The following is a 17,338-nucleotide window of genomic DNA, read 5'->3' on the forward strand; positions in this document are numbered from 1 at the left end:
TATATGCATTCTTAATGATTTTGAGATATTGAGCTTTAAAGCTTTTGCATTCCATAGCACACAGTATGCTTGTAACATAAAAAAAGTCTTAAAATGTAAACAACTCATAAAAAACATCCCATAATATAAATAAGTTGTCATTTAATAAGAATATGTCAATAACTCAGTTTTGACAAAAATGTCAGATAGAACCTAATAACTCTAAGGTGACGATATAACAAAAGCAGATACACAAAAACATTACAGTGTAAGGGAAATACTTGTAAATGTCTTAAATGTGTTTGTCAATGACGAAGCAAGTCTTTATGATTTATTTAGATTGTGCATGATTGCGTGCTGCAGGTAAAGATGATTTACATCCATTTACACCCAAATGTCCCAGTGCTGAAGAGAGGCTAAATATGTATTTTTGATCTCTTGGTTTATTCAATGAGATAAATACAATTAAAAGATTGTACACCAAGTCAAACATTTATTTCTAGTTACTACACTTCTGCCGGTGTCATTTTCTTGTTGCGACTAATTGTGGAACTTTTATCACGGTATATTATCATGATACTGACATAAGCTACAACAATGATTTCTTTAAGAGGTATAATTAGAAAAAAAACTTGGTGTGTTTCTTTATTGTAATTTATATACTTTTTCAGAGTAAATAAGTGTTTTAAACAAATTAAATTGCTAAAGGATGATAAAATACAACAGGTAACACTAAAGTCTCATTAATACATGTTAATGCATTAAAATCTAATAAAATCACAGAATTGTCATAGTTGTAGGGTGGATTAACATTAGAAAATGTTAATGGTAAAAAAAAAATCATCTGTTAAGTCTTCAATCAATTTTGTGCTCTGATGAACAACCAATTTTCTTAAATGCACTCTAAAAGTTCAAATAATAAATAATTATTTGTTTACAATTATAATTAATAAATATAATTATGTTTATTAGGCCTGTGCGATTTGGGGAAAATATCTAATTGCGATTTTTCTGATAGATATTGCGATTGTGATTTGATTTGCGATTTAATTTTGTAGTCAAGCTTTAGGTCAATAATTTGTAAGCTGTGTCAACAATTCTACGACAGCTCTTAAAAATGACGTGTTTTTGTTTGTTGTCTGTGACTTTAAAACCAAAATATTCCCATATTACTGATGTCCTGTTTTTCTTTGATATCTGTTAATGCTTCTGAAGCAGCAGACGCCATTAGTTTGTTTGTTTTTCCATTGTGGGCGCTCCGCATAGTTCGGTTGCGCAATTTTGATTAAACCGAACGAAAGTGTGCTTATTCAATTGGCTAGTTAGACTATCACACAAAGATGGCAGTCATGCATTTGTTTTGAGCAGGGGAAATTAAATAATACATATAAATATATTATGTCACATCCTCTTGCGATTAGCTAATCACAATGTTTGAAATTGCGATTGTGATTCAGTTTCGATAAATCGTACAGCCCTTATGTTTATTATCACAATATAATGAATTATTGAATAACTGCATATGTCTAGTAATTTTGTATCATGTTTTAATTACAATACGTTCTCAATAGATAGTATAAGCAAACTATCAGTTTAATAATTGTGTTGGATGCAGAAGAAATGGGCCAGGATAAAGATCTGAGTGACTTTGACCAAGCTTTCTTGTCATAACATGCCTGTCAGAGCGTCTCCTAAATGGCAAGTCCTGTGTGCGGCTCCTGGTCTGTAATGGTGAAAATTTTTCAACAGTTGTTCAAGGAGGACAGAAAAAAAGAAATACAGATGACTTGCAATGCTTGAGGGTAGTAATGCCCCAAGCAAATACAGTACTACTGTATTGCTTATCCTTTCTGGTCCAAGTCAAGATAAAATGGACCATATTCTCTTTGAAAACATGTATTGCTGTTCAAATGGACATTAAGTTAACCTGTACTATCTAAACATTGCTGACCAAGTTCACCTCTTTTAAACGCTGGTGTTCCCTGGAGGAACTGACCAAACTACACACATACAAATGGTTCTGAAGAGCATATTGACACTCCATTTGAACATCTTTGGGATGCTTGCTCTACAGCAGCATCACCTTCTAATCTACAGGAATTGAAGGAACTGCTGTTAACATCTTTGTGTCTGGTACCACAAGACTCCTTGCCTCAAGGGGTCTATGTTGTTGTTTATGCAGCATGTGCAGAACAGTATTAGGCAGATAGTCCTGATGTCTGCCATAATGCTATGAATCTTACGTTTTTTAAACCTTGGATGGAATCCATCCTTAGTGAAGATTAGTTATGTGATTTGATAAATAAATATTTATATTTAAATACTTCCTTTTCAGCTCACACATTCTCTATTTTGGTTCATTTTTTGTGACTTTAGCTGCTGTTATTGTGACTTTTTGTGCGCTGTCAGCAGCTGCTTCCAGATGTGAACTTACCAATTCCAGCTCCTTCATTACTACACAGGCACATGCAGGATATATAGGGCCCTGGGGTCTGAAAAGGACCACAGGATGCTTTTAGACCTCAGCAGGCAAAGTGTCAGGGGATATTTGTGCTGCTGGCATGAAGTGTTGCAAACAAGTTGTATTTTTATTTGTCATTGAGGTTGAGGACTTGAGAATGTTGACATTTTCAGTGAGCTATGAGCTCAGGCCCTGACAATTTGTGTGTTGTTGGGAGTTTTGGTTGAGGAAATGGGGGATGGAAGCCCCTCAAGAGTCACCTTTTGCTTGCTAGTTGGTGAAAAATTTATTAGAGAAAATGGATAAAAGCAACTCAGGGCTCGAAATTAACTTTTTTACTTGGTAGCACCGGTGCTCCCAACTTCAAATATTTAGGAGCACCAAAAAATTTTTAGGAGCACCAGAAAAAATTTAGGAGCACCCACCAAAAATGAATGAACACCGCTGCAAATTGTTTTTTAAGGGATTTATTGTATTTTAAAACAACATTAATAGGACTGACCAGAAACAAATGTGCAAAAACCAGAAACAACTATCTAACTAATGCTGCGAAGACATTGATATTTGTGTGCAATAATTCCAAAATGAATGTCTAATAATTAGGCCATAGAATATTAATGATGATAAAAAAATGACAATAATAGTAACAATGAATTCCATTTCTCATGATACTGCCTTAATTGTGCATGAATGTAGGTTATCTGCTATAAAAAGTCTGTTACTTTATGAAAAATAATTGTATAGTTTGCATCAAACAAAAATGAAGCATTGCAGTAAGAAATATTTATTTTGAACTGCTGTTTTTATATGCATGTCAATTTAATAAATAATATTTCTGCTACAAAACAAACAAAAGATTATAATAAATCATTCAATTCAATGAAGAAAGCTGCAAAGCAGTCATCAGTAAATAAAAAAATATATATACACCTTAAAAAAGAATAGACAAAAGAAAGTAAGTAAAGTCTCACTTCTATCACTCTTTAAAAGTTTTGGTTTCAGTTTGTGTCAATTTAAAGGTTCAGTCTGAGATGATCTTCATTTTTCTGTGTTCGTGGAAAAGCTGGCGAGTCAGCCGACCCAATTTATGAGCAGGCAGAGCAGGATTCTTGCGCTGACCATCGGCGCAGTACCGGTCTTTGTTATGAGCCGCAGTTTCAGTGTAAACTTAGTAAAGGCGAGCTTCTTTGGCGATGATATGTACAGTATTAGATTTGACTTTTAGCGGACATTTGCGCTGAACACGCAGTGAATGCAACGCATCGAGATTCGGGCACCTTCTCCAAGAAGCGCGTACTCGATTGATCTCAGCTGGCGGATCATTATTCACCACGTGACGTGTCATGACCGCTTTCATCTGCGCCTCAACTTTAGGTGGGGTTTGCAAACATGCGTGCTTTAAACTTATACACTTCAGCCGTTTGCATTTCCCGTGGTCATAAAAGCTTATTCCCTGTCATCTGACAGCGGAATACCTTGAGTGAATGACAACTAATATGAACCAATATAGCGGCAGGGAAGAGCGATTCAGCACGTTTTTACAAAAAATCTAAACAGGTCTCACTACAACCATTATCTTCAGTCGCACTAATGCGCCCAAATATATTATGAGGTCGCATAGATTAATTTTCGGGCGCATATGCGACCAAAATGGTCGCAATTTCGAGACCTGCAACTGGTCAGCTGCAGACCTGTCTGATGCTGACATGTCAAGATCCTGACACACAGATACGTTATTTTTGACTTTTTTTCTGTCATTCTTACGTCAAATAATATGTTTCCAGTGGTGGAAAGAGTACTTAAAAATCATACTTGAGTAAAAGTACCATTACTTGCCTAAAAATGTAGTGCGAGTAGAGCAAAAGTATCTGTTGTAAATATTACTCAAAGTAGCCCTTTTAAAAGTACTCAAGATTAGTGAGTATTACGCTGTGAAAGCTAATGTATTTAAATGCAATTTTTGGAAATGTGACAACATCCTAAACCAACATCATATTGACGTCAAATATTGACCTTTCTTTGTCAGGTATGACGACCATAATTCAACGTCTGATAGATGTCATAATAGTAACGTCCACACAGCGTCAAGCTTTAACATCATTAGACGTTGATATTTGGTGAATTTTAGGTTGGTTGTTGGACATTGACGTCGACCTGACCTTGAGTTTTGATGTCAACCCGTTTTTTATTTCCAAACTGAATGCAACATCCCCTCGACGTTGCGGTACAACGTCAATCTGATATCATGTAGACGTCTTGTGCCTGATGGGTATTAAAGACTTAGATTTTAAAGATTAAAGTTTTGGTCATCATACAGTAAACATCCGTCATCTTCTCATCATTGACATGCATCTAAACAGTCTCTGGGTCAATGCGTGTAAAGATTTTGCACCTCTTCGACTTTTAGTGTTTCCAAACAGTTTTCTGCAATTATAAATCACCCATGTCTTGAGGTAGTTCATTATGATGCGATTTACCTTCTGTGCAATTTGATTGGACAGGAATCACAGGACTGATTTTTCTAATCCCGATAGACAAGAAAAAACAAAGTAGTGACTGCAGGTTGAAGGAAAGAAGTGGAGTAAAAGTACTGATACTGCACTAAAAATGTACTCAAGGGAAAGTAAAAGTACACATTTTTAAAACTAAGTAAATTACAATTTAAAAAAGTAAAACTACAGTTACAGTCAATTACAGTAGTTTGAGTATTGTTTATTTACTTTACACTACTGTTTGTTTCAAAAACAATGTGCAAAAGCATTATTTAATTGGAAAAGTACACCTCTCTGCTCCCCCTTTAAAAAAATTTAATGATTAGATAAATTATGTCCTTTCTTTGCTTCATAATATTTTGTTACACAAACTTTCTAAGAGCCTCATGTAGTCTCTCATTGTACAGCTACTCAGCCATGTTGATTCATGGTAAGGTAACTTAAAAAAAATAAATCAATTTTGTCAAAAATTGTCAAAAGTCAATTTTGTCAACAAACAAGAGAGAAACTAATTGTTTAAGAAATCCTTTAACGTAAACGCACAGAGTAAAAAATGGAGTCTGCCAATATCCAGTGAAGCAAAAGAAGGCAGAAAGACAGAGAGTCACTAAAGGAAATAAACAGAGCAATGGACTGATGTTCCGCAGGAGATGCAGTGTGTTTATCAGACAGCCAGTAAAGCCCAGCTGGCTTCCATTTGGGTAGGTATGGGCCAGAGGCCAAGACGAAGCAGAGCTCAGTTGCACTCAGCTCAGCTAAACACAGATCTTCTACTTGCTAAGACCCAGTCCTGACCTTCTTTGATGTCACGCTGCTCTGGCCTGCTCAGACAGCCCTGTGTAATTACCAGGCCACATAATAAGACCACTTGGCTCCAGCGCTGACTTATAAAACACGCACATACAAACACATGCTGCTGACCGCATGAATGCACTTTTACAGATACGTGAGAACAGCACCCAAACTAGTGCGCGTGCAAAGTGATGATCTAGCAAAATAGCTGGTGCAAATATAAACACATTTCTAAACCGAGCGTCCACATTGTACTGCTGTTGAATCAAGGCGCTTTAGAAATGCTATGAAAGCAGAGCTTTGTATAATCTTTGTGTAACTTGTATTTTCTTTCTCTCTCCTGCGTGTTTGTGTTTTTTGGCCTCAGAAGGGAATGAAACCGGTGAGCAGACAGCACAGAACTCAAACACCCCACCCATGGAAAAGACAGGAGACGTGGAGAATGGCAACAACAACAACAGCCTGTCCCAACCGGACCTCACCAGCACTCCTGGCAAAAGCATAACATGTAAGCATAAAACAATTGAACTATGCTTTTAAGCAGCATTTTGCCGTTTTTTTGCACTTGGTTCTGTTTCATAGTGTTTGATGGCACTGGTGGAGGGTCAACTCGCCTCTTACACAAGACTGACCAACAGCGATCCAGAATAATCTTATCAGATCTTACTATTTTATTCAACACAGGCTCATTCTGAAAACGTAGCCCTTAAATGCATTTATACGAAGATCGCGAATTTTGCAGCCAGAACTATGTATGGCTGCATTTTTGCCCTTAAAACGAACGCTAGGAGGCGGTATAATGCCATTCCTTTTCACGCTTACCAGCTGACCGTTTCCTTGCATATGGACGGGTTTTCTGCTGATACCAGTTTGTCTGGTAACTCAAAACGTACGTTGGTGGACTTGAGATGCAGAGCGGAGTTGAACACAAAGAAGGGGTTAGTGTCCGGTGAAGAATGGTTCAAAGCAGGTAAGACAAAAGCAAAAGCCAAAAAATTAAATAAACAAGTAAATAACAGGGTGTGATTGTGGTAAAAATCTGAAAACGTGGTAAAAATCAGGGGTCTTTTCTTTCTTTTGTCTTTCTTTTTTCTTTTGTCTTTCTTTCGCTTTTTAAAACACTGGGGTTGGGTTTAGAGAAGTGGGTAAGCGTTGGTCAAACGTAGAAAAGAATACTATTGGTTGTGTTTAAGGAAGGTGGTGGGTGGGGTTATCGGTTGGTTCATCGGTTGGTTGGTTGGTCGGTCGGTCGACAGAAGCCTCTGGTGGATTTACTTAAGAATAACAGGCGCGAATGGCACTTGCGAGAGAAATTTGAGATCTGAAAAAGCCTATACAGCGGCCTCTGGTGATTTGAGAAAATTAAAACTGCAAAACAAAATAAATAGCTCCTGGGATGTATTTTGCTTTCTCCAGAAATGTTTATAGGGATACCTAATCAGTATGAGCCTGGGTTGATGTTATAATTATTATTTTAAAATATTGATTCATACATGAAAAGCACTTTTTTTCCCACCACAAATTTAAGATCTCTGATATAAACAAGTCTGGTGATGTGATTTGTCAGGGAAATGTATCTATATGAAGGTTTTATAGAAGATTTCTCATTATTTTGTCATAAATACTATTAGGACTTTATTACACCTTATGGCTATTATGGCAAGTGGGATTCTGTTTTTATAAAATAGGAAAATTTATTTTTGTACATTGTATTGTTTGTAGTTTTTTTGCCCAAGTATGATTGGAAGCAATATGGGGTATGGGAAAGGTTTTTAAACTCACCCATATATGAGCTTTATCTCAGCATAGAGTGAATTAGTGCTCTGCTGGATTATTCAAATGCAAAGTTTATTTCAGTAAATCAGTGAAATTTCGATACATTGCTTGTGACTTTACATATTTACATATGTAAACAAATCTTGAACTGAGACTGGTAGTACCTGTAGACATTATAATAGATGGCGGCCGTGTTGACGTGTCAAAGCAACAGACAGAAACCGAACCTTGCTTTCTATTATATTGTCCATGTCAAATGTATGGACACACACAAACACACACCAAACAACAGCAGGGCAGAGGTGCGCCAGTCACTGAATCCAGTCACGGGTTCTCAACTGTCTGCCACATTCTGTCCTTATTTTATGCACTGTGTTTGTCATAAACTTACATGTAGCTCAAGTGACGGCATTCTGTATTTAGCTTTTCGCTTGTGTCGGGGCTCTGAACTGTCAAAAACTCTCTGAAATCACTTTTTCGGATGCGAAAGGTGGAAAAAAACCCAATTCTACTATCAAACATGATTGTTTTAAAGTCTGCGTGTGCGTGAAGTAAAAGTTGCTGCTGACTTATTATGATGATATTTTTACAACTGAAATAGACTATCGAGTATGGGACAGGATATATTTTTTGCGTTCCTTATTTTTCACTCACAGCAATCTAATACCAAAATAAAACTCGATTTACTTGCAAGGATTAAATGTTCACCTGTAGACTACAATGTGTGCTATAAAAATAAACATTGTAAATTTTGATTTCATGTGGATGTAACTAAACAAGCTCCCAACGACTCTGTAATTCAAGGTTTAACAGCTATTGTTAAAAATTTCCCTATGGAGAAAATGAATGTGTAGAGTTTAATGAATGAGCTTTTACCGTTGTGCTTTATATTTCAGTGTGAGTGCGTTTAACTTCAGGACCACAGCTTTGACTGATCTTGAAATCATGAGCCATGAATGTTCTGGTGATAAGGGTGATGTGTTCACCGGTGTGTCTGAGCAAGTGTAGATGTAGACCGGGTGTGTACTAGTCAATAGGCTGTGAGTAAGTCTTCTGACTAAGGGGTCGATGTGTCCTGTTAATAATGAGTCACACCAGCACCAGTCCCCTCTAGGAAAACATACCCACCCATAAACCTTAAAAAACAACACATAATGACTAGTCACACACACATACAGACATCTGTTTGTTTTTATTAACTGTTTGTTTGTATTAAATTCATAGAACATTACAGTACAAAGTTTCTAAAATATATTCCTGTTAGAACCTAGACATAGATTCTCTTTGGCAGGACTCACCTTGTATCAGCTAAAGTTTGTTAAGAGGTGCATTAAATGGCTCACATTTGCCTTATTTAACAACCGAGATTTCATATTTTTTGGAGGTAGCCGCTATTGTTGTGATGTTGCCTTGGAAACTGTGCCAGTTGAGTTATAGCGCTGTTCTTTTGGCAGTCAGCGCCAGCTTTCTTACTGCTCTCCAAAGCATATATTGGTGATAGTGTTTCATGGTCTTTCAGTCGACTTTTCACATTAAACATGGGGTTTTTGATTTGTATGATGTCAGTTTACTTGAAGTAAAATTCGGCTGGGTGGTAGGATACAAAGGGGCAAAGTCACATTTGATTTTATTCGTCTTTGACCACAATAATAATCATATATAATGAATTATAATTATCATATTTACAACGTTGATATAAAATACTACTGCAAAGCCCTATTCAAATAAATTGGGATTCAAATTTAAAAAGTTTTTTTCTTGCATTTTTAAAACATTTTAATGACTATATATTTGAGTAAAATAATTGAAGTATAATTAAAAATAAGGTCACGCTTTATTTTGTTGGTCCTTTTGTTGAATTTAGTTACATTGTATCTACATGCCAAGTAATTGTCATCAGATTATAGACTGTTGATATTTAGCAGACAGTCTAAAACTCAAATGGACTATCAAAATAAAGTGTTACCTAAAGTAATAATTATAAAGTAACTTTGCTAAAGTGATAACTTTTAAATAAGTATTCACTTGTCTGCATTTAAACTAGCATGATATACTGCGGTATACAGTGCCTATAGACCTTTTTCTTAGAACGCAAAATTATCTTCGAAATGATAGTTTAAATGTATTTTGCTGGCTTTTAACATCTTTGAACTAATATTGCTGTTGATCAGCACAACCTCCTGGACTGATTATTTTGAAAATGCGATCTGCTGTTTTTTCACCATTAATAGACCCAAACCCTTCAACAGCACTGTTTGAAATCCTGCCAGAATATGTTGAATTAAATTCATTACGGGCTGATAGTGTAGCCTTTGCAACTTTAATAGCTAGACAACTTTTTCTTATGAATTAGAAGTCAGCAACTCCCCCTTCTTATCAGCAATGGCTTTTTGATTTCTTACACATACTCTTTGGATAGAAAAGATTCGATTCGCAAAAAAACAAAAGCCAGAACTGTTCCAGAAAGTCTGCAGCCCTTTTCTAATTTTTTTAAGAAAGCATTTGTATCTTAATTGCCTTTTTCTTCTTTTCTTTGTATAATTTATTCATTTATTTATTTATTATTATGTTTGTTTTTTATTATAAATATTTTTATGTTCTCATATTTGTATGTCTTTGTGAATGTGTTGTTTTATTTTTTATTTATATACTTATTTAGTGTAAAATTATGTTTTCCTGATTGCTTCTTTTTTCGTGAATTGTATCAGTGCGTATATCTGTATGTATCAATAGTATGTATGTTTTTTTGTCTGACCTAAGGTAAACCTAATACATTTTTATTTAATTAAAAATATATATAAATTGATCTAATGGGATGGAAAACAACTGCTGCAAGGTATTTTTCCCTCCTTTTCAGACAGCATCTTGTATCATTTAGATGAAGCCTAGTCATCGCTTAAGTCAAGGTTTTCTCTTTCTTTTAAATATATAAACAACGCAAACAAATGTAATTCACCAAAATGTTTGACTCACACATAGCCTGTACCACCAACACATTAATTGAATAAGTATCACAAAGTGGAAAAAAAGTGGCGTTTTGAAAACACACATACCATGGTAAATACTACACAATACAAACTAACTAAATAAAACATAACTGATCCCGATTAGAATCAACATGCAAATCACCTAGCAGGGTATCAGTAACATACTTTTATTGGTCATTTTTGAAAATTTCATGGTTTACACACTTGCTAGTTTCATGCCAGTAATATGGTTTGCTCTTTATAATGCAGTGACAGGGTATGATGATTTTCTATGGGCACTGTATGTATGTTTTCTTCAATCTTCGATATCATTTAAAAATTAGGAAATTATGTGTTTATAATAATAATAATAATAATAATAATAATAATAATATATGTATGCATTTAAAGCCAGAACAATGATATGAGCAATATGAAATTTTTAATTAATGGCAAAATGCAACCATTTTATTTGTATGTTGTCCCGACTAAAGCCCCAACATTCTGGTACTTATAACATTTATTGCTGAGAAAAAAGCTTGCTGTGAATTCTTGTAAGTGTTATTCCATGTTGGAATAAATAGATTCATACAAGACCCCTATGAGACTGTCACAGCCATGAGTGTGTGAGTCACAGGTTATGTGAAACTTACCGGGAGTACATACAGTTTGCTGAGTACAGGCGCTCACTGTGCGCCTGTGGTAGGTGAGGTCGTGCTCTGGTTGTCCAGTCTGAGTCCGTTTGCTGACACATTCCAGACACCTACTGCTGCTTATTTACAGGAAATAATTGTGCTACAGACGGCCATTTCGTCTCTCACCTTACCACCTCCTCAAGACCCCATGCACACAACCAGCTAGACTTTTTCCTCACAGGAAACCAATGCTGGTTGTGGTGGTTGCGACTTGCGAGAACCATGACTGGATTTTTTGGGGAAAACTTTGAGAGCGGAAAAGCTTGTAACATAAACTCATTGTCTCTTCACTGTCTAGCAACAGTTAATTATGTTAACGTGGGTGGAATGATCTCGAATGCATGTGTTTTTAGAATTAGTTTACCTCAAGTTTAATTCTTGTCATTCACTAACTCTTACGTCATTTTATAAAGCGAAAGAAAATGAATATAATTAGGTCTGAATGAACATTTCAAAGTATTCTGAAAAGACTGTTCTGGTTGCTTTCTAAAGGATACACACACACACACACACACACACATACACACACACACAAACACACACACACACACACACACACACACACACACACACAGTTGAAGTCAGATATGTTAGCCCCCCTTTGAATTGTTTTTATTGTATAAATATTTCCCAAATTATGTTTAACAGAGCAAGGAATGTTTCACTTTTTTATGGTAAAAGTCTAAAATTAGAATAAAAGCAATTTTACATTTTTTAAGAACCATTTTAAGGTCAAAATTAAGAGCCCTTTAAGCTATATATTTTTTGATAGTCTACAGAACAAACCATCTTTAAACAATAACTTGTCAAATTATCCTAACCTGCCAAGTTACCCTAATTTACCTAGTCAAGCCTTTAAATGTCTCTTTAAGCTTTATAGAAGTGTCTTTAAAAATATGTTGTCAAATATTATCTACTGTCATCGTGGCAAAATAAATCAGTTATTAGAAATGAGTTATTAAAACCATTATGTTTATAAATGTGTTGGAAAAAAAATTGTCTACGTTAAACAGAAATTGGGGAGAAAATAAACAGGGGGGCAAATAATTCTAACTTCAACTGTATATATGTATATATGTATATATATATATATATATATATATATATATATATATATATATATATATATATATATATATATATATATATATATATATATATATATATATGTGTGTGTGTATGTGTGTGTGTGTGTGTGTGTGTGTGTGTGTGTGTATACTGGATGTTTTTGCTGCAGATTGGCTATCTGTACCAGCCGGTACAAAGTGACCTCATTGAGTTTTCAGCAAATCTGTTCATTAATTTATTAGAAAGACATGGTTTAAACCAATCAGCACGATCTAATGTGAACGAGATGCAACTGCATTAATATGCATGAAATCCCTTCGAAGACTCCTTTTACCTTTTACAGTGTTCAGAGAGACGCCACATTGTTGCCAATCGTACTTCAAACCAGGAGTAGAAGAATTGTTCGGAGACATGAGTTTTCAGTGTTGCGTTTGTAAATGTACCGCAATGAAGGTTTTGTTTCCATTTCCCTGCAATGAGAGCACAGCTCACGTGTGGATTACTGTGGTCTGCTGACACGCGTCAAAAGTTTGCAGGGAACGAGAGCATTTCGAATGTGGAAATGGTGAAATCTGGATTTGCCACTCGTCTTCTTTTTTTTGTGTTGTTTGATCACACATTTATCAAATCCGTAGAGACAGGACAATGTTCTTTGTTTATGTTTTATTCAGATGGCAAAGTTAGTTAATATCATCAGCAGTACTCTTTCAGTTTTCATACAGCAACTTAGTCAAAATGATTGGTCACACCTTATTTTGATGGTCCGTTTATTGAATTTAAGTTACATTGCATCTACATGCCAATTAATTCTCATTAGATTATAAGTAGACTGTTAGGTTTAGGTTTGGGGTTAGTATAAGTTGACATGTACTTGCAAAGTTTCTTATAGTCAATTAAATGTCTGTTGAAGGAGCAGTATTAGCAGATATTAAGCAGACAGTCTACTAATCCTCCGACGGGCCATCAAAATAAAGTGTTACCAAATGATATAGTTTCTAAGTTTACAGTAATATCACTACAATATTATGAACTGAAAATCCTCCACTTCAACAAAGCTCTCAGATCTGCTGTAAATACTGCTTTGCGTTTGTGTTGCCTCTGTGAAAATCAGCTGTAGTGCATGTAATGAAACTCCCTTTTTCATGCAAACCCTTTCCTCATCAGGTTCATTCTTGAATGTTGCACAGAACTTTTGAGCTTCTACATAATCCATTGACGTTTGTTCTCGAGCACCCAGCAGGTTTGGTTAAGCAGCTGTTTATGGGTTGTTGCTAGATGAAATTTGTTTGCAGCCAGAAGTTAATAAAAGTTATTTATATTTTATATTAAATTTTCCATTGATACTCCAACCTTAAACCCAACTGTCACAGTAATGTAAAAATAGTAGTTTAAACAGTAGTTTTTCTTTTTTTTTTACCAATAATAATTTATGTTATTTATTAAATTACCCAATACGTTGTATTTTATTTATGTGTATCCCTATCCCAATCTTAATCCTAAACCACCACAGTACTGTAAAAATATAATTTTTGGTTATACAATATCATAAAAATGATGCTATATTGATGTCTATCTGCAGCTGTATTCTATCTAGACTTTATCCTGTGTATCCTTGCTGATAACAATGAAAGCCTAAATCAAGTCAGTTCCTCATTTAAAGTAATTATGTCTTCAGATAACTTGTTTTCAACTATTTGACTTTTTAAAATTTCTTTACAGGCATTATGAAGGGTATAAATATATTTTCAGGAAAGAAATCAATGACATGTGATTTTTGCTTTTGTGCTCTGAAAATGATGAAAGAAGTATGATTTTAGAATGACTTGGTGTTGAGTAAATGATGACAGATCGTTCACCAGATTGTACAAACCCTTTAATAGACATGTGGAATGTGATTATGCAAACTTGGTGGAAGTCGACTGCTCATATGACAAGGAAACTGAAACTGCAGCTCGTGTTGCACACTCCAAATATGTCACACATTAGTGCAGTCATAAAGTGGAGATTTGGTGTGACGGTATGATATTACTTGTCAAAAAAAAAGTTCCCAGTAATGAGCTGGCTGGGGTGCGGTGGAGACTCTCTATAGGGCAATTTGTGTAGATGCTTGGCTAAAGCATTGCAGTGTTTAAGACCCCACAAAGACCCGGTGTTCCGCATCAGTAAGAAAAAAACATAAAAAGGAGATTATGCATCCTGCATTTCTTGGCTTTTTGGCCCCTGTACATTTTTTAAAATGCCCATAAAAATGGCAGCATTACGATTGCACAACAGAACAGACAAACTGTACAGCTGCACCTCAAATTTTCCCTCGAAGCATCTGGATTTATTTGCAGATGTACCCGTGAGATGTGCCTATTTGCGACTCGTAAACTGTTGAGCACTATTGCATCATCAGCTTTATAAGGAGTGTGCAATCCTTTATGGATCCATGTGTGCTTTGAGGCTGGCCGTTGCTTATTTTTCTTTTGCTTTATTGGATTTTTGCATATATATGTCAATTTTAACTTCTCGATAGTGACAAAGCAAGTTTCATTTTGTGCTGAGAAACAGTAGTCAGCAACTTTTGTTAAAAACAGAAGTGTGAAGATTCAAGCAATGTCCAAATGCTCCAGCTTTGGCCGATGATGTCATGGATGTTGCATGCGTGTCTAGACTGAATGCCTTTGACAGGCTGTGAGAGTGCGGAAAGGGCTGTAAAATTCACTTTTCTACTCTGAAAATGTTAAGTGTGAGTGCAAAATAAAAAATAGAGTGAGAACAAGGGTTCAGGTTCAGGTCTTCTAGCAGAGTCTGCGTTGATGTCATACAAGTGAGCATTGGAGAAAACAGCCAAAAAAAAAAGGTTTTGTTAAAGCAATCTGTGCTCTGACTGCTTGCCATTTTTTTTGTTTCGTTTCTTGGCAGGGGTACATTGATGCTTGTCAAGATTATTTCCAACATTTGCCTTGAGTGAAGTTTCACAAACTAATTTCAAGAGGAGCACGTCTGTAATCATTAGTAAGCCAATCTGATCATTCCGAACTCACTATAAATAGCCCAACTAGCATTACTCCCTCATCTTCGTTTTTGAAGAATCCCTCCATCCACCCCATCTCCACCTTTTCTTTTTTACCAGAAGGGCTCTCGAGAACTACCTGATCTCATACCCACTCACATGCTCATTGACCAGGCGGGAGCCCTGGGCTCAATTATCTCCGAGCTCAGGGTTCTCTGGGTTCATGCCAAACCTGCTATTATTATCAAGCAATATCTAAGTGTGTACTCTTGAAAGATAATTTGAGTTGTGGGTTAAGTATGTAAGGTCTTGCTAAAATTCTGGGAAAATTGTTGGCCACCGCATAATAGCAAAAACGACAAATGAAAAAGATAACATTTAGGGCCCTATCATACATCCGGCTCAATATGGCACAAGACAGACGTGATTAAGGAGATTTGTTGATATTTTCAGACCAGAGCAACCCTAGTTTTCAGGTTTTGTGCCATGTTTTTCAAATCCATTTGCGCCAATTTGTGGACTCACGGGTGTTCCGGTCTGTAAAGGAACTGAAATGGACTACAGATTGAACAACTAAAACATGGTCTAAAGTCCAGCGCAGAGTGCATTAGTTATGCTCCTATGTGAGTCCAAATGCTTACCCTTTGCCTTATACGCAGGATGCACAGCAATACACAAATATATTTACATTTTAAAAAATTAAAGGATTAAAATGTTACAGAAAAGTATATTTTATTTTTATTATTATTATTTATTTTAAAATGTTATTATTATTAGCAGTATTATTTATTATATGCACATTTATATTTGCTTTAATAAAAACAAGTTTAGGTTTGTCCATCTGTTGGGTTTTGGAGATGTATGCATCACCATATGAGGAATAAGAGTAAAACGTGTGTTGGATATAACTCTTTTTTTTATTTATTATTATTTTTTTTTTACCACATTTGGCTATTATTGTTCATTTATAGGTTTACTGTAAATTAGAACTGAATTTAGAAAGTTCATAGTTTTGAAACAAATATTTGTGCTTAACAAACAAAATTAAATATGTAGGCTAATAGATATCTTCAGTGGAGTGAGTTTCCACCGTTTCCTATTCCACTAAAGTAAAGGAATAAATTAATGAGAAAGTAAAGAAGCTGTACGGAGGAGGTTCATTCTTTATTGCATCGCTATGTTAACTATTTGCTAATAGCTGCTCTAGCTTACAATGTTTTGTCATCAGCTACTTTATTGAATAATAATTAAATCAGAATGGATTCTAAATTGCTGTCAATGTTTTATTGTCCATCAGCTGAAAAGAAGAATAAAAAAACATTCTGAAAGTGGGACCAACAGTCCTGTTCCTCTGTGTTGTTGTTGTAGTCGTGGTGTACGTTGGCTCTGGTACACTAGGTTATTCTTTTAGTTGAGGCTAATTTAACATTTTTTTCTCTAAGAAAAGGTACAAGAGGCCTTTAATCTGCCTGAACTCACCCTGTGTGACACAATTACATAATGACCGTAATGAGTACTGGCAGTCTAGACTCTTGTGTTTTGTTGATGTTAGAATAAACATACACGTACAGACCATCAATAGATTCCCTGATGCCCCTCATACACACTCATCAGCAGGAGCACTTCGACCTATTTATTTGATCTTTGTGTTCCATCTGTATTGAACACACTACCTTACTGCTCTCCTAAATGTCTGAATGGTGAATTTTTTCATAGTTCCTAGAACTACTACCGGAAGTACTTATTTTTTGGGTGGAACAGAAGCAAATATGTGCCTTACGGAACACCTACAGTATACAGTAATTCTACAAGTCAAAGAGAATGCTAATGTTAGCAACATTTATCTGCTGCCTTGTTTTTTCTCTTAGCTTTGATATGTAGAAGCACTAAAAGTATGTATCTTAGTCATTCTTTTTGCTCTTTTACTTATTTGACTTACTCGTCTACATTCCATTTGTTGCCCACAGCAAAAGCACTGCATTGATTGTTTCATCTTCAAGTTGTTGAATTTGTTTAGTGCAGTGTTTGTTGCTACTGTCCACTGACATACGTTACTTTAGAGTTAATAGTGTGTGAGTGCAACCAGGAAAAGCCTGAGGTTTTTATTTGAG

The 17,338-nt window shown here is 35.5% G+C and overlaps 1 protein-coding gene across 2 annotated transcripts in view; it reads left to right on the plus strand.

The window, feature by feature from the left end:
* mdfi (MyoD family inhibitor) overlaps positions 1–17,338 on the plus strand; it is a 56,119-nt gene that overhangs the window by 19,051 nt on the left and 19,730 nt on the right. The window contains exon 3 of one of the 2 annotated variants that reach the window (XM_003199484.7): positions 6,092–6,232. In XM_003199484.7, the coding sequence (XP_003199532.3) occupies positions 6,092–6,232 (141 nt within the window). The remainder of the gene's footprint in view (positions 1–6,091; positions 6,233–17,338) is intronic. The other variant, XM_009305998.5, reaches the window with a different exon arrangement.

The sequence above is a fragment of the Danio rerio genome, chromosome 11 (genome assembly GCF_049306965.1).
Source record: "Danio rerio strain Tuebingen ecotype United States chromosome 11, GRCz12tu, whole genome shotgun sequence".
NCBI classification, from domain to species: domain Eukaryota; kingdom Metazoa; phylum Chordata; class Actinopteri; order Cypriniformes; family Danionidae; genus Danio; species Danio rerio.